This window comes from Pagrus pagrus (assembly GCF_965226575.1).
Source record: "Pagrus pagrus genome assembly, chromosome: 22".
In the NCBI taxonomy this organism is placed as follows: Eukaryota; Metazoa; Chordata; class Actinopteri; order Spariformes; family Sparidae; genus Pagrus; species Pagrus pagrus.
In genome coordinates, this window is record NC_140204.1 from 2153503 (window position 1) to 2174581 (window position 21079).

General features: G+C 38.8%; 1 protein-coding gene across 1 annotated transcript; it reads right to left on the minus strand.

Annotated features, from left to right (window-relative positions):
* Window positions 1-703: 703 nt before the first annotated feature.
* On the minus strand, window positions 704-19777 carry LOC311251829 (uncharacterized protein). The gene is made up of 14 exons (XM_084344474.1): window positions 19694-19777; window positions 18939-19008; window positions 18009-18232; window positions 17700-17812; window positions 17211-17412; window positions 16513-16581; window positions 16284-16420; window positions 14919-15673; window positions 6575-6795; window positions 6221-6333; window positions 5064-5265; window positions 4630-4698; window positions 3758-3894; window positions 704-1902 (listed from the first exon to the last, which is right to left on the minus strand). Exons 2-14 carry the CDS (start codon window positions 18967-18969, stop codon window positions 1086-1088), a joined length of 3090 nt encoding a protein of 1029 aa, XP_084200600.1. The 5' UTR covers window positions 18970-19008; window positions 19694-19777; the 3' UTR covers window positions 704-1085.
* Between the last annotated feature and the right edge of the window lie 1302 nt (window positions 19778-21079).

Genomic DNA, 21079 nt, shown 5'->3' on the forward strand with positions numbered 1-21079 from the left:
TGTGATTTGTTTTTCCATAACAGTATTACAATATAATGGTTGCCAATGTTTGGTATGAAAAAAAATAATGATTTATGTGAAATGACACTTGTTATTTGGTACATGATTTGTCAATTTTTGTCAAAGTTACTTGATGTCAAGTAACATTTTGGCTTTGTTTCTAACAATTCAAACACATGAATACACATGAAAACATTGAGAACCAAATATTAAAACACTGAAAACATGGTCCATGATGAGATTAGATTCAAATTTTTTACTCTAAGCACATTTTCAGAGGTCTAATTATTGTACTTTTGATAAAACATTCTGCTTAAACACACCTTAAAAGCATAGATACAGGATGTTGGACATTTATAAACAAAAAAAGTCTTCAAATAATCAATCATCAATGAATCATCACTATCACATTGCAGTTGCATTTTCTACACAAAGCCCAACTTATTTTAAACAAAATAAAATTATTGCAGAAAGCAAACTCTGTGGCGAACACAAGTTTATGATATTTAGACATTTTGTTCAGCGAGACGATCCCCAGATTTCAACATCACCAATGCTAAGCTTCCTACTACACTGTACCATACACTCTTTAAGATAAATTGATTGATCTATAAATTGTAAAGTTTGAGTTAGAAGAGTTGCAACTAAAGTCCTCCTGTTAAGACAGACTATGAGATGAGACTGAGATTATTGTCCCTGACAACCTCTGTATCCTGATTTAATCAAATCTAAACAACAGCACTCCCAATGTGGCCATGATGGGTTTACAATGCCTTCAGCTTTGATTGATTAACCCTCTGTGATACAGAGGAAATTGACCATGACAAAAACATCAAGCTTGGAGGAACGTTATGCCTGCTTTTGATTATTAGCTGTGATGATAACACTGATAGTGATCCCTAAAAACCCCTGCAAGTGAGTGACATCTGATTATACTTTTGCCTTGCAACATCAACGCATCTTTCCCCGCCAAAAATCCACCAGTTTGATTTAGATTACAGCTACATTAAGGGAAAGCCACCCCAATGAGCCTCACTTTAAACATAAGCAATGCAATCACATAGCAAAACTGTCGATTTAAGACCTTATAACTCTTCATGGTGTTTAGCTCCACCTGACTCTGATGTCTTGAGCACCCCATTGTTAATATTTGTAGCAGCCCTGATCGCAGATTTCATAGATGTCTCGATCCAAGCGTGAGGGAAGGCGGTGTGTTCACCAGCAAAGTGCACCCTGCCTTCACTTCTGAAGAGCTCCTTTGAGTACTCTAAATGTTGATAGGGTGTGAGGAGAGCGAAGGCACCCAAGCTGTAAGGATCTAAGCTCCACCTCTTTACCACCACCCCTGTGCAGAGTTCCCTGACATGCTCGCCATGGATCTTCACCAAATCTCTCAGAGCCAGCTCTTTCAAGTCTTCATCGCTCGCACCTGCGAAGAGGAGTGAGTCATCAGACCAGGTGTAGGAAGCCAGGAGGACACCAATTTGATCATTCTCTGGGAAACTGTGGCTGGGGTAGTAGATGAAACGAGAGGGCCCATCAGTGATGCTCTTTCCTCCTCGGATGCCGTCCTTCTTCCAGAACTTCTCACTAAAGGTGAGGATGATTTTGGTGGAGCTGTCGTAGTGGACTCCCCTCAGGGCCTCCATCTTTTTGATTGAGAGAGGTGGATCAAAGTCAATGAAGAGGGCTGCTTTGGCTGTGGTTGTTACCAGGACGACATCAGCATGAAGGTCTGTCAAAGAGGACCGTTGGTCTGTGTGATATGATACAGTTACACCCTTATCTGACTGGCTGATGTGCTTGACCTTAGAGTTGAGAAGAATAGGGACATCAAGGTGTTTGAGGGCGTTCTTAAAAGCTTGGGGGAGAAGGTCTGACCCACCAGTCACTTCCTTGTACCTTAATAAGAAAAAGGAAAGAAGATGCTTTTATTCCTTCTCTTCTGCTGTGGTTTAGTTTAAGTCATTGTCATTTACATATTAAGATGATTATCAACTGTTCAGAAGATGCAGACTGTCAGGGCAACATCATTTTTCTCCTATTGAGATTAGTATTATGCTGTCACAGCAACTGGAAAATAATGTCCATAATACCACAAATCTCAGATATGATCAAGTTAACCCCATCAACCGCAGTATTGTCTTAGTTTTCTGGTTTTCTGTGAAAACTGATTGAGAGATGAAATGCAAAAACATATTCTTAGGACATACAATGTGTACAATTGTGTCATCTGGTCTATAAAAGGCTATGGTCACTGATGAAAAGATGTTCAAACCTTGCTCAAAGTGAAACTTTTTTCGTAGACTATTTGACGCCATTGATTATTCCTTTAGACCAGACTAACATTAAAGGAATGGTTCACTCTAAAATGAAATTCAGTCATTATTGACTCACCCTCATACTGATGAGAAATCCGGTGTAGTTTTTTATTCCTCAAAGTGCAGCTGGAGACCCGCAGGGATACCGTCCTGCAGCAAAAATCCATATAACGGGCCATCATATCCATCATATTGAATTTCATTCTAGAGTGAACTATTCCTTTAAGACCATATTTCACTAGGATTTCCAATGTTGGCTTTCAACTGAGAATTGTGGTGGGCTATATTAGTCAGGCTTCAAAATGACAATAGGATAATATTTGTACATTGTAGAGGATAAAAGATGTCTGGATTGCAAATCCCGCAATAACACGTTTTGAACCTCAGAGATCGAACCACTGTCCTGATTGGTGACTGGGCACTCTACGTTTTGAGCCACAACCATCTCATGTAAGTCTACATCGTGAAGCCTCAGATTTATTTCTTCAGCTTGACATCTTGCTCCAAAAGTCCTGGTTTGGAGTAATCACAGCTGTTAGGCCTAAATACTTGTGCATGTGCTTTACAGCAGCGATTGCAATGTCTTAATTTACAATAATGTATAGAACTGTTACTGTTCCTATTTCGATGTCCTGGAAGCTTCTCGTTGGCAGCTTACAGCTGTTCGTGTTTTGTGACACTTGGATTTTCTAACTGCATTTATCACCCTCTTTTCAAACATAGCTGGTCGTTATAGAGGGCATATCACACCCTGTCCTGACATACAGCGACGCGACAGCGACGCGAGTGAGCGAGCGAGGAAAAGTGATTAGAATGTGTACTTTTCAATCAGCCTGTCCTGACGTGCGGTGTCGCTCAACCCTGAAAAAAAAAATCGCTCGCTCTGTCTCTATCTGGACGACATTTTCGCAGCGGTGTTCCGCCCCTAAACACTTCTTATTTGTTGAAAAGTACATGCTGCTTCCTGTTGACAAGCTAATTAGCAGAGAGAGGAGAACAACCGATTGGCAAGCATGGACGAGGAGAAATTAATTTTAATAGTTCAGCAATATCCTATGATTTATGAACCCAGACACCCACACCACAAGGATTTGAATCGGAAGGAGGCAGCATGGTCGGCAATTGCCCGAGAGCTGGGCGTTTCAAGTAAGTACTGTAAACTTTTTTAAATCCATTTGCTATGCTAGCTATAATTTTCCCCATGGTTCCCTGTCCCGTATCAGTGCACGCTAGTGTGCTGTTCGAGTATTGCCAGCTAAATTTACCAGACCTAACGTCCCTCAATAATTTGATTGCTTTGGATTCTGACCAATAAAATATACTCTCGACAAAATCGTCATGCTGCGGTGTCAGATGTCAAGACTTAATATCACTCAGCGTTCAACTAGAAACCACTGTTATTTCCATTTTGACTAGTGTGTAGTGTAGGGCCTTACTGAACGTCATCACTGATGTCAGTCTGGTCATAGATCATCTCACTCAGCGCTGTGTACATGAGGCTCTGTTCATTAAGCAGATCCCCAATCATTCTGAGCGCTTCTGTGCTGAGACCTCCTTCCTCTATCAGATACTCCTGTTAAAGAGAAAAAGTCATGCTGGCAGGGTGGCTCAGAAAGAAGGCTTTGTTGAAACAAAATCTTTTGATGAATGCTTTCCTGTAGTTAGGTTTTCAACCACGGAGTGATGGAAGGTTTCAGCTACCACCTTGCTCTTCAACCAGTCCTACTTGTTGATTGTTGATGACTGGACACTTACCCCTCGATTCCTCCAGATACATGTCTGCTGCGTTGTCAGACACGAAACAACAATATGACATCCGGTTAATTTTCAAAATAAAACACTCTGTGTTGATACAAGCACAAAAACCTAAAAAAAGAGACAAATAGAAACTCTTCTTCTAATCCTTCGGTCAGGAACACTTTGTGTTGTTGTGATTATTGTGTTCAGCGGTGCTGCGCCGTAGCGAACTCAAAACGTAGCTGGTGGGGGTCGCCGGACGACGGACGATGGAGCAAAACCGTACCGGAGCCGGAACGCAGCGGACATGCATCCAGTGGAATCTTTGGGTCAGTCCATTAGTTGAGACTTCTTAACATTGAGAAACTTTAAAATACTTGCATGAAAACCTTTTCTTCAAAGACAACCTTAAGCTGAACCATTTTTTGTCATTCAAGCTAATCATTAGTTGAATGTTTCAGATGGACTGGTTGAAAATGGCACATCCAATTAATGTTCTTTGCAGTGCACTAAAATATCAGCAATACTAATTTACAGCTTTCTCATTTCATTAGATCAAGTTGTGTTTTACCTTCACAGAATATTTATCAAATTTTTCCAGCGCAGCCTTGCAACCATAAACCTTCACGTAATCTTTCACCTGCCGAAAAGAAAAAGGAAAAGTTACAAAGTCATTGAAAAGTCACAAAGATTATTACATAATCTGAGCGAGGGGGACCATGAAGATTTTGAATAAAAGAGGCCCGAAACAAAACTTTGAGGAACACCACATGTGATTCTCGTTCACTCACATTGATGATTACCAATCGACACAAAGTAGTCTCTATTTTATGTTTTGCACCAAGAAAGCATTAAGCAGCTGTGCTGCTGTAATGTGTGACTGTGCAACTTGTTTTTGTGTTGACCAGGTGCATAATGTGAAGTTTCAGAAGGCTTAATCAGCGGGTTAGTTTTTTTGACTGCATTACTCCTCTTTTGTTACGTCTTTTCCTCTGTTTTACGTACCTTCTGTATAGCTTGCTCAAACAGCTTGTCAGCTGACATCCCTTTCTCATGTCTTGTCACATTGTACTGCAGGATGTCAGGGTCTTCTTTTACAGTTTTTGTCCTCCTCAGTACCCGATTCACCAAGTAGAAGGTGTTATTGTCATCCATGATGAAATTGTTCAGCTTGATATCCAGCTCGTTAATATAATGAAGGACGATGCTGTTGACAAAAGACAATTTTCAATTGTCAATTCTGCTGTTCCAATTGTATGACTTTTACAAAAGCGTAACTGTTTACTTAAGAGTTATACAGTTCTAACAGTTTACTTTTTTTCCTTCCATTTGAGAGATCCAGATGTACTTTTTTTCCACCACCGCACCAAAAAACCATGCTAACTGTCCCAGAAACCAAAATGTTGTTTCTTTACTTTATTATCATCTATAGTCATTAGTTAAAAACTGTTAATAATAATTACTAAAGAATTGGATGTCTCATAATTTCCTTCAACTAAACTCTGAAAAAATTGAGATTCCTATCATCAGTCCCAATAATTCCTCAAATAATATCCTTCAGCATATTGGTCCATTTGCCCCCTCGGACAAACCATACTCCAGAAATCTTAGCGTCATATATGATCCTCTTCTAAAATTCAAAAGACTGGTTCAATCCTGTTTCTTTCAATTAAGAAACATTTCTAAAATCAGATCAATAATATCTACTTTAGACTTAGAACGCATTATTCACACATTCATCTTCCCTCGTCTCAATTAATCAAACTGCCCTAGCTCGACTTCAGTTTGTACAAAATGCAGTAGCAAGGCTGTTAACTAAACTGGTAGACAATCCCATATCACACTGATCTTAGCCTCTCTGCACTGGTTGCCAGTTGAATTTAGAATTAATATCAAGACTCTTTTAATTGCTTACAAGGCACTAAACGGCCTAGCCCCTGCTTATATCTCTGAACTTCTGACCCAATACATCACTGACCAGCATCTCAGGTCATCTAATCATCCAATAATCTATATTATTGTTGATGTAAAGCACTTTGTAACTTCTGTTTAGAAGCTGCTATATAAATAAAGTTTAACTTACTTACTTACTTAAGCTGGTAGTCTGAGAGGTGGCATGCACATGTCTATATGTAAATGCCAAACAAATTGCATAAACTCACCGGTGAAAATGTGGGATCCTCATGGCTCCAAGTTCTGCATACCAGCCCTCTTCTTCATTCCTGTAGGTTTCCACCCGTCCTCCAACACGACCACTAGCCTCTAATATGGTTACCTGGTTACCGAAACAGATTGATACAGCTCAGCTAGCATTAACTTTGTTATCATATGAAGCACATTTTGCTATAGGACGGTAGTCGCTATGTGTGTGTGTATTGCTGCTGTGTACAGATGTACTTGATAGACAAAAATGTATGTGAGAAGAAATGGTGAAACTACAGGAAGTAATTTGTTTGGCAACTTTGTGTAACTTTGATTAGCAGCAGTTAGCTTGCTCACATCAGCGTTACATGTACCTTGTGTCCTGCCTCTCTCAGTAACTTGGCGGCCGTCATACCCGCCATGCCAGCTCCGACAATAGCAACATGATAAGTGTTCTTGTGTGGGAGGCCGTCCTCCACTGTGCGCAGCAGCTCACCGTAGTCTTTGTCGGTCAGACATTCAGCCAGAGTGTCTTTCAGGTTGAACTCATCGGCATGACTGTGGTACAGTGTGAGCACCAGCACACTGACAGCAACTAGAAACACACACACAGAAAAAAAATACACACTTCAACTGGAAACTATCAAAAGATGTGTAACCTTCAGCGGTGCTTCATTGAGTGTATTCAAGCTGAGATTCAGGTAGACAAAATCATTCAGTGATACTGTTGATTTATATTTTACATTTTTTCGATCCGATTTATTTTTGTCAACTGCAATTATTCCATTGTTCAGATCAGTAGGGATTACATTTAAAAATTCTTAATTTTACAGTTTCATAATTTACCAAAGCTCCTTATAAATTAGCTCCCTCAGGCCCAAGAAAAGATTTAATCATGATTCATTCACTATTTATGCCAACTTTGAATCCATCTTATTGTAGTCATTTGAAGACAAATGTCACATTTTGCTCTTGAGCTAGAAATCAATTGAAAAATAATTAATTGGAATCATACCAATTGTACTAGCTCTTCCTTTCCTGTAATTACTACCAAAGTAAATATGGAGAAAAAATCCCTGGTGACATTAGAGGAGGAGGTTAGGGTGGATGGAGGTGTCAGATAATCACAGGACTCTCACAGCTGTTTGCTTCACATACATGTTTACAGCGTGGTAGAAAAATGGTTTGCGTTTCCATAGCTCTAAATTACATTAAGGTATAGGGTTATGTGGCCTCTTTGAGTTACAGCTAACTGCAAGCTGTCTGCTTGACCTCACCTTAGTTTATACAAGTCGATGAACTTGACCTCTCGGCTGTTTGTGGTGTTTGTGCCTTTTGGTTAATTCAACTAACGGACCGTATCAGAGGGGAACTTGTGTTTTGGATTAACGAGTGACCATGTCTGCATTAACCAGCAGCAGACAGCAGCTGGAGCACAGAGTTTGTTTGTTAGACTTTTGAGATTATAACGTGGATTCATCACCACTCTCGTTGGAGTGATGCTGCCAAGATGGTGATAGCTGGCAACACGGTTTTATAACTATTTTTACAGTTAACGGTTTTAACTTAAACCATGATCTTTGCCCAGACCTAACCAAACAGCAACTATTTGACGTTTACCACACATTTATTATAGTTTCCATAACAACAAAAAATTCCCATCATAATTCCCACACCTACACGTCCAAAACTCATAAAATGCGTTAAATGTGTGACATGACACGTCTAAAATGCTGCGTGCTATTTATATACCATCTCATGAGATCACGTTGTGCAGAGGAGCCGTCTGAAAGGTAAGCTTTTATAATCATAAGATCACTGTCTCCAGTGTCTCTAACACAATATTAATGCAAAATACTCACATAAATTCCTTTTCATGACATGTGGATCCATCTCAGTATTTGAAGCCTTTCTTTTTTCCTTCATGGGATGTCGATGAGGAAGAGAAAAAGACAAATTAGGTTTTTGTGCATTGTCACTTAAATTAACAACTCATTTTAGAAGTAGAAGGAAAAAAATGACAATGTATGCTGATAGAGATTGTAATGATAGTTATATTGGATGAAATGACAGATTCCTTTCTGGTTTCATTGTTCACCAGCTGTAGCAATGAAATGATCTGCAATAATGACGCAGGCGATAAAGAATTTTGCAGATTTGTTTCTTTCTTTATTATCACATGGAGGTTTATCTTCAATTGGCATCGCACACTGTGCAGCACATTAAAAACACAATGTCTACCAGACAAATGCTATAAACAACTTCTTCATAGGTTGGTATTCACTGTAAAAATAGAACAACAAAAACTAAGCAAAAAACAGTAATACAGGTTTTTAACAATAATTTCACATGAGATCTTTTTCATTACCATTATTATTAATGATAATAATGTCAAACAAACTGAAATCCATAAATTATTATTTTTATGACAGTGTTGAGTGTCAACACTCACAAGTGTCACAAGTTTTTAAAAGACCCCAGACACTCCATTCAAGCAGCTTGCTCCACCAAAGGTTATAATAAGCAGTTTGTTTAAAAGATAATTTTCCCACAAATTGATTAAACCAAAGATGCTCTTTAAAAAAATCTTCATTAAAGTCTCTGATGCAAAAGTTTCAGTCTACCTGTTCCCATCAAAGTCTTCAGCCTGGTTTCCAAAGCTGCCAGTTTTTTTCTCTTGGTCAATCGCTGGTGTTTCACTGGCAGACTGATTTTCACAGAACTTCCCTGTAGCTGGTTTTATGTTGTTCGATTGAGGACGATGTCTGGCTCTTATCCAATTACACAGAACCTAATGTGGTGGGAAAATGTCACCCTTGCTTTTTAGATGTAAACAGAAATTCTCAGGGAAATGCGGGTTTATACCCATATCAACTTGTTTCCTTGTTGGCATCAGCTTCAGCTGGCAACACTGAAAGTTTGGATGGTAGCCAAACGCACACCTCAACAAAAGCCAGAAACCTGACACCATGAACAACAATGTCAGGAACACGTGTTTGCTGTGTGTTGTTGACATTGTTGTTCAAGGTGTCAGGCGTATAGCAGTAACATTAATCCAGTAAACTACTGATGATACTTGCTTTCACTTAAGTTATTTATCCAATGCAGGACTGGTGGAGTATTTTCATCAGTGTTGGGGTAGTTACTTAAAAAAATAATATACATTACACAATTAAACAATTTAAATGAATGTGTTTTCTCACTTTTTTACTCCCTGTAAAAAGTAATAATTACACTAGTTGTTAAACTACTTTTTTCGTGATTCCATGAAAGCCAGTTTAAACAGCACTTCAAAGGTTAATGGTGATTGAGCTGTTATTATACAACACAGGGTCTCATAACAAAATTCATGCTATGCAAACATTGAACATACAGGGTCAAGGTGAATGTAAACAGCAGCAATCAGGTGGTGATGATAATATGGTTTTCAGATTCATTTTAAAAGTTCAACATCAGGTAAACACTATCCATCCACTTACTGTAAACTGCGTCAGAGCACCAGGCATCAATAATATAAACACAGTCCAACTCTCCTCGTCCCGCTGTAGCCCTGGGCTTAGTCCGTTTGTCAAGTGCAGCAAGCTTGATCCGGGGTGTTGTGGTGGAGACAGGTCTTTGTAAATATGTAGACATGTGCCATTGTTAAATGGAACATGAACTGCCACTAATTTTCATTGTGTGGTTTTAACTATGAAGGATCTGAAAACTTCCTCTACTACTGAAACGCATACTTCTTGAAACATTGCTACCACTTCTGATGTTTTTTTTAATGTTTTTTTTCGATGGTTTAACCATATACACAGATATGATCATGTACATACATAGCTCTATATAATTTCTCATACATATCTATGATCCTTACCGTTAACCTGGTCATACTTGGCATTATGTATAGTTTTGAAAAGCACCTTATTGGTATTTTCTTCCTACTTTGACCAACTTGTTTCCTTGTTTGAAGTGGTTAGGCCAGACATTGAGCAAGGTCTTGAGCAATTTCTTAAGAAAACTTTGGATGCCAACCAAACCAAACAAACGTTGAACAAAATGCTATGTCGTGCTATGAGGGGTCAAGGTGATGACAATGATTGGCAGACTGCCTTTTTTCTCAGGAAAATATAGGCGTGGACCATCTTGTTGACTGGCATGCAGAAGTTTCACCTGGCATTGAGCAATGTTGAGCAACATTTCTTACGAAACAGGATGAAACCAAACCAAACATCTGACCTAAAGGTTCAATCACTGGTGGATCGTAGATAAGTAAATTTACTCAAGTACTGTATTTAAGTAGAAATTCACTTGCACTTTTTTTTCAGTATTTCCATTTCATGCAACTTTATACTTCTACTACATCTCAGAGGAAAATAGAATGATGTATAAAGTAGCATGCTACAATTTGAAAATCATTAAAACAAATGAAAATTGTACAAAGACAAAATATTTAATGTTAAACTCACACACTTTGACACTTTGAAGATGAGAGCGCGTGCATGGTGAGTCTAATTAACATAGGATTAGCATAGGTAACCGCCCATTAATGCCCATAAAAGAAACTGCAGGGCCGTGTAGACACTGATGTCGTACTACAGAGCAAACAGCAACAAAATGCCAAAAGCAAAAAAATAATCAGTTGGAGCGCAGCAGGTGAAGCGAAAAAAAAACTTTAAACATGTGAAAGATGTGCACTGAAACCGGTCTGTCTTTTTTGTTTGTTTATTTTTTAAAGTGAATTAGACTGTTAGACTGAAATTGTGATATTAATGCATTTTCTTCACAAGCGGGCAATTAATTGCGATTGAACAGCCTGCAGTCTGGTCCCATCATTGCGTCAGGATGCACATCCTCACGGTGTTGTGGCTTAGGGGGAAGTGGCACACCACGCTTCATAGCGATGTTGTGCAGGACACAGATTATCCTACAGACCTGTAATGGTGTGGGAGAGTCAAGTTGAGATGCAAGGTGTTTGAATAAACGTGACCTTAGTCTAAGCAGATTTTATAATAAAATTAGTTATTATAAAACATCAATCACTAATTGATGGCATGATTTCCAATTTACTTGATTAATGTTAAATCATTGGCACATTTAATTTATTTTAAAATTTAAAATTCTCTGTAAATTACCAAAAATATTAAATGAATAAATAAATAAATATGACAGAATTATCACTGTAATATTGAATTTTATTGAAATGCACAAGAGAAGAAAACACAACCATGTCAACATGTCGGCAAAAAATTCATGAATGCCACAATCTTCGTAAAATCTTCGTAAGTGGGTCTTAAGAACAAATTTGTTCGTAAGAACGGTTCATGAATGAGGCCCATAGTTCTCAATGCACAATCAATAATATGATCGAATTCTTCAGAGAATCAGGCAAAAGATCGTTCTAGACTGAAAACCAAGCAGCACTTTCAACAGTGACAATTGTGCAACCTCGACTCCAAAGAAGTTGGGAGGCTGTGCCCCCCAAAAAATGGATACATATGTACAATGATTGGAAAATAATTTGGGACCTTTATTAAACTGAAAACAGCACAAAGAAAAGATGTTTAATTTAAAAACTACTTAACTTTATTGTGTTTTGTACATATAGGGCCGAATCTACTAAGTTCCCAAATTGCTTGTACTAATCTGCGTGGACAATCTGGAAATTTGCGTGTGGGGTTGAACCGCGGTTTGCGGGCGATTTACTAAGAGTAATTGGAGACACGCCTATTAGGGTTTAGCGTGTTTTATCGTTTTCAGCATGGCGAGTTTGAGAGAGCGAAAGTGCAAAGTGAAATTCGACCCTTTGGAAAAGAAGTGTTGGTGGAGGAAGCGAATAAACATTTCAATGAGCTGCAGCAAAGGAATCTGACGGTCACGCAAAGGAACGCTGTGTGGGAGAAAATCTGTGAAAAAGTTAATGCTGTTTTGAAAAAACAGGCGAACAGTGGATGAAGTGAGAAGGAGATACTAAGACATCAGAAGAAAGAACAAAAGAAAAATTGGCGTATAATAATATAAATATAATAATAGTAAACTTGAAGGAGTTTTGTTATTGCAGGTACTGCGTGACTCCTTCTCGTAGCTGGCTCCAAATCCGCTCTGAGCTCCTCCAACAGCTCCAAAATGGCAAGGCTGGATAGGCGATATGTTCTAATGATAGCTTCCTCATTCATCCCAAAAATGTTCACACGAGGGTGAAAAATGCATCTCGGCATCCCCTTCCATTGTTTCGGTGTCTCCTTCTTGCAACAACAACGGCAGACGTGTGCGCAATTACGCATACAAACTGTTTGCACCTCCCTTTGAGACGTGTTAAATATAGACGCAGTTTCTATGAGCAAAATTGCTTTCCGGTTTGATAAATCACTTTGCGTGTGCTAAATTAATATATTTACATTTTCTCCACTCACAACACGCACAATTGTGTGTAAATGCCCCATGTTGCATATTCATTGCTGCAAACGTACTAGCTGAATGCAGACGCGCTATTTTGCACCTTTGACAGATGCAACCCTTTTTGCGCACTGTTAGTAAATCAGTTTGTACATTTTTTTGCGTGTGCAAGGAGTTTGCACACGTTTTAATACACGCAAACCTTTAGTAGATACGGCCCATAGACTCATTCTGAGTTTGGTGCGTACAACAATTTCCCTAGATGAATCATTTATGACAATAGTCCGTTTGTCAAGTGCAGCAAGCTTGATCCAGGATGTTGTGGTGGAGACAGGTCTTTGTAAACATGTGGGCGCATTCCATTGTTAAATGGAACATGAACTGCCTTTAGTGGACGAAACACACTGAAACACACTGTAACGAATTATAATGTGTCACTAATTTTCATTGTGTGGTTTTAACTATGAAGGATCTGAAAACTTCCTCTACTACTGAAACACATACTTCATGAAGCATTGCTACCACTTCTGATGTTTTTTTTAATCGATGGTTTAACCATATACACAGATATGATCATGTACATGCATAGCTCTATACAATTTCTCATACATTTCTATGATCCTTACCGTTAACCTGGCCATTATGTATACTTTAGATAAGCACCTTATTGGTATTTTCTTCCTACTTTGACCAACTTGTTTCCTTGTTTGAAGTGGTTAGGCAGGCATTGAGCAAGGTCTTGAGCAATTTCTTAAGAAAACATTGGATGCCAACCAAACCAAACAAACGCTGAAACAAAAGCTGTGACTTTTAACATAATCAGAAATAAAATGCAGCATGTACATTATTGCAGCAGTAATATTAATCCAAAAACATCATACATTGACACTCAACATTTTACTGCACTATGAGCACTTTTACTTTACATACTTGTGAATTTTCTGGTAATACTTACTTAGTAGGAACCTGCATTTGAGACACCAATGTTTTGAATGCAGGATTTTTAATTGAGTATCTTTACAGTGTGGTATTAGTATTATTACTTTTATTCAAGTGAAAGATCTTGATCTTGAGGCATTGCTTCCAATTTTGGTGTTTTTATAACATATAGGCGACTGCATGTGTACTTGTTGGTGTTGTTAATGACAATGATTGGCAGACTGCCTTTTTTCTCAGGAAAATATAGGCGTGGAGAAGTTTCAACTGGCATTGAGCAATGTTGAGCAACATTTCTTTTGAAACAGGATGATAGCCAAACCAAACATCTGACCTAAAGGTTCAATCACTGGTGTATCGTAGATAAGTAAATTTACTCAAGTACTGTATTTAAGTAGAAAGTCAAGGTACAATTTTTTCCCAGTATTTCCATTTTATGCAAATTTATACTTCTACTACATCTAAGAGGAAAATAGAATGATGTATAAAATAGCATGCTACAATTTGAAAATCGTTCAAACATATGAAAATAGTACAAAGACAACATCTTTAATGTTAAACTTACGCACTTTAGTGTCTTTTGTAAATACACACTCATTCTGAATTTGATGCCATCAACAAGTTTCAACCTGTTTGGATCATACCACAGGTAAACAGGTGCAGGTGATGGGGATAGTATCATGATTGGGTATGAAAGGGGGCATCCTAAAAAGACTCAAGATTTCCCCCCCCAAAAAAATACAATGATTTAAAAATAATGTGGGACCTTTATTAAACCAAATACAGCACAAAGAAAAGATGTTTAATTTAAAAACTACTTAACTTCATTGTGTTTTGTACATATAGACTCATTCTGAGTTTGGTGCATACAACAATGTCCCTAGACAAATAATTTTAATAAAAAATTACTGTAACGCCTACAAGTCATCACTTGAGGTCGACAAAGATCCCAGAGTGCTTCTTGCTCTTTAATAGTGTGAAGTACAACCCCTATAGGCTGGGGGGAGTCATGCTGAACATGCTTTTAAACAGCAGAGGCAAGCATTTTGTGCATTTTCTTGTGAGGTCTCACCACAAATTGAAAAAATGTTCATAGTACAGGGAAGAGTTAATAGTTGTTATTTTTACTGAGCACCTATTTGATCACAAAGACTGAAATGAGCAAGGCTTCATCAGGCTTGAAGAAACACTACTGGTGGTATTGATTATTATCACTGACAGTTTTCCCTAAAAAAAGGAGAAAAACATGTTGAAAATCACTGATTTAGATTAGAGCTCCGTGGTGGAGGAAGCATCACGTTGAGCCTCCTTTTTAAGATAAGAAATGTCACCAAGCAAATGTGCCAATATGAAAACCCTACAACTCATGATGTTTTTTCGTTCCATCTGACTCGAGCACACCATTGTTAATATTCGTAGCAGCCCTGATCGCAGATTTCATAGATGTCTCGATCCAAGCGTGAGGGAAGGCGGTGTGTTCACCAGCAAAGTGGACCCTGCCTTCACTTCTGAAGAGCTCCTTTGAGTACTCTAAATGTTGGTAAGGTGTGAAGAGAGCGAAGGCACCCAAACTGTAAGGATCTAAGCTCCACCTCTTTACCACCACCCCTGTGCAGAGTTCCCTGACATGCTTGCCGTGGATCTTCACCAAATCTCTCAGAGCCAGCTCTTTCAAGTCTTCATCGCTCGCACCTGCGAAGAGGAGGGAGTCATCAGACCAGGTGTAGGAAGCCAGGAGGACACCAATTTGATCATTCTCTGGGAAACTGTGGCTGGGGTAGTAGATGTAACGAGAGGGCCCATCAGTGATGCTCTTTCCCCCTCGGATGCCGTCCTCCTCCCAGAACTTGTTTTTGAAGGTGAGGATGATTTTCGTGGAGCTTTCGTAGTGGACTCCCCTCAGGGCCTCCATCTTTTTGCTGGAGAGAGGTGGATCAAAGTCAATGAAGAGGGCTGCTTTGGCTGTGGTTGTTACCAGGACGACATCAGCATGAAGGTCTGTCAGAGAGGACCGTTGGTCTATCTGATATGATACAGTTACACCCTTATCTGACCGGCTGATGCGCTTGACCTTAGAGTTGAGGAAGATGGGTGTATCAAGGACAGTGAGGAAGGCTGTTGTAAGGAGATCCGTCCCACCAGTCACTTCATCGTACCTTCAAAACAAAACACATTTTCAAGTGTCATTGAATCGAGTGTGACCAAATGGTTTGCCTTGTCTGCTTCATTACCTTCATTACTAGCAGTGCTTTACTGGCTATAGCAACGCATGCTCCTAAACTGCAAGTCTGCACTATTATTAAAGGAGCAGTACCAAGTGCAGCAACTTCACTGCTAGATCTCAACAAGTTTTCATAACCCTTGATTTCTACTGTGCTTCAGAAAAACCTCCCCCTGTAGCTTGAACACTTCACACTACCCCCAAGGCATGACCATGCAAAAAACAAAGGGTAAGCGCTGAGTTTATGTAACTATTAAAGACAGGATATCCAGCAACAAGCTAATAAATCACAGCTCTCTTCTTTTGTGATCGTTCACATAACTTCCATCATGTCATGTGTACAAAGTGTTCCCTGAAATGCCTTTCAAGGAAAAACAAAGTGTGCATCGCTAACCATTTCAGATTTGATCGACTGATTGCATCTTGGCCCTCTCTATGATAACTGTCATTTCACCTCACATTGGAGTATCGACAACAAAAGCATAGCACCTTTCTAACAATGAGAAAGACAAGAAACATAAATGTGTTAAATCAACCAATCTTACGTGGTGCTGTCGCTAACATCACTCTGGATGTAGATCATCTCAGTTAGCGCAAGGTGCATGAGGCTTTGTTCATTGAGCAAGTCTCCGATCATCGCGACTGCTTCAGGACTCAAACCACCTTCTTGTTTCAGGTACTCCTGTCAGACAAACAAGTGTTGTCAACATTTGGTGTTCAATCCCTTAAATTTAGTCTTGTGTTTTTGACTCATGTGATTACATTTTGATTTACCTTCACAGAGTAGTGGTCGTACTTCTGTAGTGCAGCGAGGCAGCCATGTGCCTCCACCTCATCTTTCACCTGCAGAAAAGATCGTTTACATCCAGGTCTTAATTACAGCGGTGCCTCTGCGAACACACAATCATCCACCACCTATTGCATACCTTGTATAAACCATCATTTTAAATTTAGCCAAGTTTTAATCTATACAACTTACTGGGAACTACACTTGATTAAATTAACATCTAATGGAATATTAATTCAATCAGAAGTACAAATAAGTAAATAAATGTATGTTTAGAACATTATCTTTCACCTTATTCCAGGGCTGGGCAATATAAACAATATATATAACTTTATTGTGATATCAGACTCTCATTTTAAAGACTGCATTACAGTAAAGCGATGTCATTTTGTGACCTTAACAGACTGGTCTACTTACTTGTCTTTACCCACCTTCATTATTGATCAAAAAATGAATTTTGTCAAAGTACCAATAGTCATCCCTATGACATTGTTGCAATATAAGTATTGAGGTTTTTGGTCAGAAATACTGTAATATTGTGCCCAGTCCAAGCATTTATTCAAAATACCAATATGCATCATGTATCTCATTATTGCTCAAAATATTGAAATACTATTTCAGAGCCATACCACCCAACCCAACCTCACCATGCCCTGTATCAGTCCTTCCTCCCCACATACTGTACCTTCTTCAAAGCTTGCTGTAGCAGCTGGTCGGGTGATTTCCCTCTCTCGCTTTTCCGCAGCTTATACTTCAGGATGTCAGGGTTTGCCTTCACTGTGTACGTCCTCTTCCGCAGTCCATGGACCAGGTAAAAGGTGTTCATGTCTTCCATCTTGAATTTATTCAGCTTGACCCCGAGTTCTTTAGCAAACCAGCGGACAATCCTGTAAAAAGATGGGGTGATAATTTTGGGACTCGAAAAATTGAAGCGAAGTAAGAGAACATTCTGTTTGTGCAACAACTACTGGAATGACCTTGAGAAAGCAGCTTATAATGTAAATGAAGATGTTCTGTGTTGATGTTGAGACTTTAGTTAAGTAATGTAAATGATTCAGTAGCACAAGACTGTTTGTAATGGGCCTATCGAGACAACACAACATATTTAGGCATTGCTGTGACAGACATTCCTTTAAGGAGAAAACTTCCAAATTTATGACATATTTTTACTCACGCGTGATAACTTGGGATCCTCATGGCTCCCATTTCAGCATACCAGCCCTCTGTTTCATTCCTGTAGGTCTCCACCCGTCCTCCAACACGACCACTAGCCTCTAATATGGTCACCTTTTAAAACAGATGAAGTGCTTCACCATACGGTATGTGTTTGCTTCATGATGAGTAAAAACCTTGTAATTTTATGCACTCGTTTATAAATAAATTTGTCCATGCAGTCCATGTTAAAGCTTTGAATCTTTCAGCCTGATTACTAGTTTTTCTGCCCCCTGGTGGCCAACAAAACAATTGAAGTAGCTGTTTGTACCTTATGTCCTGCGTCTTGCAGTAACTTGGCAGCAGTCAGTCCAGCCACGCCTGCACCAACAATAACAACATGATGAGATGTATTCACATGTGGAAGGCCAGTCTGCACCGTGTGCAGCAGCTTTTTGTAGTCTTTGTCCTCCAGACAGTCCTCCAGATGTTCCTTCAGGCTAACAGCTGTCGTGTTGCTGTAGTACAGTGTGAGCAGCAGCACAGTAACACCAACTGGAAACAAACACAGAGGTTACTTCAACAGGCAACTCAACCTGCAAAGCCAAAGCCAGGCTGAACACTGAGAAGAAAAACTGCTTATTATATTAAAAGGTCGCATCACATGACATCATGTCCAGCCGAACCTCTTCTCCACTAGCTTCTCTAATTCAATGCTATCTCTAATTCACCATTTCTTTCTCAGTCTTTCTGGACAAAATAAACAAACATTTTCCACCAACACTCAGACATATGTGATGACTCACAAATCAGACTTCTTCTACTCAGTATGTGGTATTTATTCCTGTAAAGTCCATTAAATACTTCCCTCTTCTAATTTCATCATGCAGTGAGTGAAGTGAAACTGCACCCATGTAAACCCTGTACTCAAAAGCAGAATGACGTACAGCTTCTGTGACTTAAAACCTCAGATGAGGATTAAGGAAGTGACAGCAGGAAAGTATGCTTGTGCAGCACATATTTGAAAGGACAGAATAATTGCATAAACAAAATAAATAAATAAAAAAATCAACCCATATTCAACCTTTAAGCCTCCACAAGTCAGTAAGTGGAATATCAACATAGCTATAGGCAAGCCTGATAGCTAAGACAGATCATTTTTCACAGTTTTTTGCATAGTTTTGGAATTGTAAAATATTGCTGTTCTCACTGCTTTGTCTATATATAAAACAATAACACAATATTGCTTTAAAATACTCACATAATTTCCACCTCATAGCACGTAAATCCATCCTGGTAAATGGTAAGTAAGCGTCTTCGTGGTGTGAGGTCTAGGAACAGAGACAGAATGTTTAAATCCTGGAAAGTCCTGACAGGAGTTTCATCTTCGACAGCAAAAGTATGTGTGTGTGTTACACAACAGGTTGTTGCATTTAGCTTATGATTTATTTAAAGTGTTACAGTAAAATAAAATAAAAATTGCAACATTAACCAGAATCACACTACAAAGCTCATTCTGGAGTAGTATGTTTTGTAGGGTCCAGTACAATACAATACACAATTTTATCATTTTTTTTGTGTCATTCTTGTTATTTTTGTGTCTTTTAACATATTTGTTGCATATTTCAATTCAAACAGTACTATTTTTTTTCCCCCAAGGACATTACTGTGTTGAATAATAGGAACATTGGGGAATTTTTGTAAAAGGTATCTTGTTGGCAAATTTTAACTAATGGTACTTCTAAAAAGTGATGGGGACAACATTGGTCATTTCAAAGAGTGGTGGGGACGTGTCCCCAGCATCCCCAGTGTAAATGACACCTCTGATTCTTTCTCTTCTGTTAGGTTGCACTGATGGAACAGTCTGGTCTAATTCAATCTTATATAGCTATATATTTGTTTTTCAAACTTGCAAATGTCTTTTGTAAGAAGTAGAAGAACATATTAACAAATAATTTGTTATGCTGTTCTATTCATATAGAAAATGTAATATAGTATGATATTAAGAACTCTTACCTGTCAAGGTCCTGAACCGACAGCATCTGATGTACACTGAACAGACCTGTTGTGAAATCACAGCTTTTATACACCGTACTTTACCCAAATTATTGGATTTTTTTACTGGCAAGCCTGATCTCAAATGGCCATGACTTCCTATATGTTTGTTTTTCAGTTTCAGTTTTAACCAGCTCTTGCAATCAGGCGATCTGCAATAACCTGCTCAGGTCTCATGATCACTATAAAAATTTTATATTACTCAACATCACACTTAAAAATGCAACTACAATGAGGAAATGCAGGGTTTTTTTGTTTTTTTAACCAGCCATTCATTTTGGATGGAATTGGTCAGCCACACCTGTCATCTGACAGTCAGATGTTTTCAGCGTGACTCATAGTGGTAACTGGGTGAGCTTTTGAAGAAGTCAGGAAAATACGTGAAATCTTAAAAAGTGTATTTTGGTGGTCATATGACACATTTATCTACATGTTGTGATTATTGGTCAACTCTTGGGAGGATTATACTCTCCCAAGAGTATGGGAGGAACTGTCCGTTCCTGGGACTCAACGTCACAGAGATCATCATGGTCTTCACACTTCCACACCCTGGTAATTACAGTACAGAAAAGGCTCTTTCTCTTAACAAAACTTAAGAAAGTTAAATCCCATCCCAATTTCTGTCATCTTTTACAGAGGAGCAATGGAAAGCATCTTGACTGGAAAAATCACAAACTGGCATGGTTCATGCACGGCCCCGGACAGGAAGTTCCTGCATTGGGTGCTTTAAACAGCCGAGAAAATCATCTAATGAGCATCAGTGACATTGGTGAAGTGATGTGTCTGCACTGAGCCCAGAGGATGCTTAAAGACAACTCCCAACCCAGTGACAGTCTGTTCAGCCTGCTGCCACATGGCAGGAGATCCGGACCACCAGACACCAGAGCAGCTTCTCTCCTCAGGCTGTGAGGCTCCTGAACTCATCCTCAACACCAATATGACAAGATTATTTTTCTGACTTCATGATGATGATGATGATTATTATTAGTATTATTAGTATTGTTATTATTTATCAATTAGTCTGTGTTGTTTTTGTTTTTTTGTGTTTAGGTAGTTTAGGGAATTTCAAACGGAAATTTCATTATACAATTTTGTATCGCATAATGACAATTTATTTAATCTTAAATCCTGTATTCTACACATAGATCCAAAAATCACATATAAATCCATTATTGTTATAATTAGTTCTGCATGCTGCTCATTATCTGCAACATCACACTGAATAACAGCACGATGTTCCACCCATGTGTGTGTGATTTCCTCTGGGTACTCCAGTTTTCCCCCACCATTAAAAACAAGTATGTTACATGAGTTAATTATCCTGTCAGTGCCCTTGAAAAAGGGCTT

Bases quoted from the DNA above. Each gene is read 5' to 3' on its own strand.
- LOC311251829 (XM_084344474.1), bottom strand. From the start codon at position 18,969: ATGGATTTACGTGCTATGAGGTGGAAATTAT. The intron at 16,421-16,512 runs GTAAATCAAAAT...TTTGTCTGACAG, and splicing joins ACGACCACTACTCTGTGAAG to GAGTACCTGAAACAAGAAGG. The intron at 6,334-6,574 runs GTACATGTAACG...TTCGGTAACCAG, and splicing joins TGAGAGAGGCAGGACACAAG to GTAACCATATTAGAGGCTAG.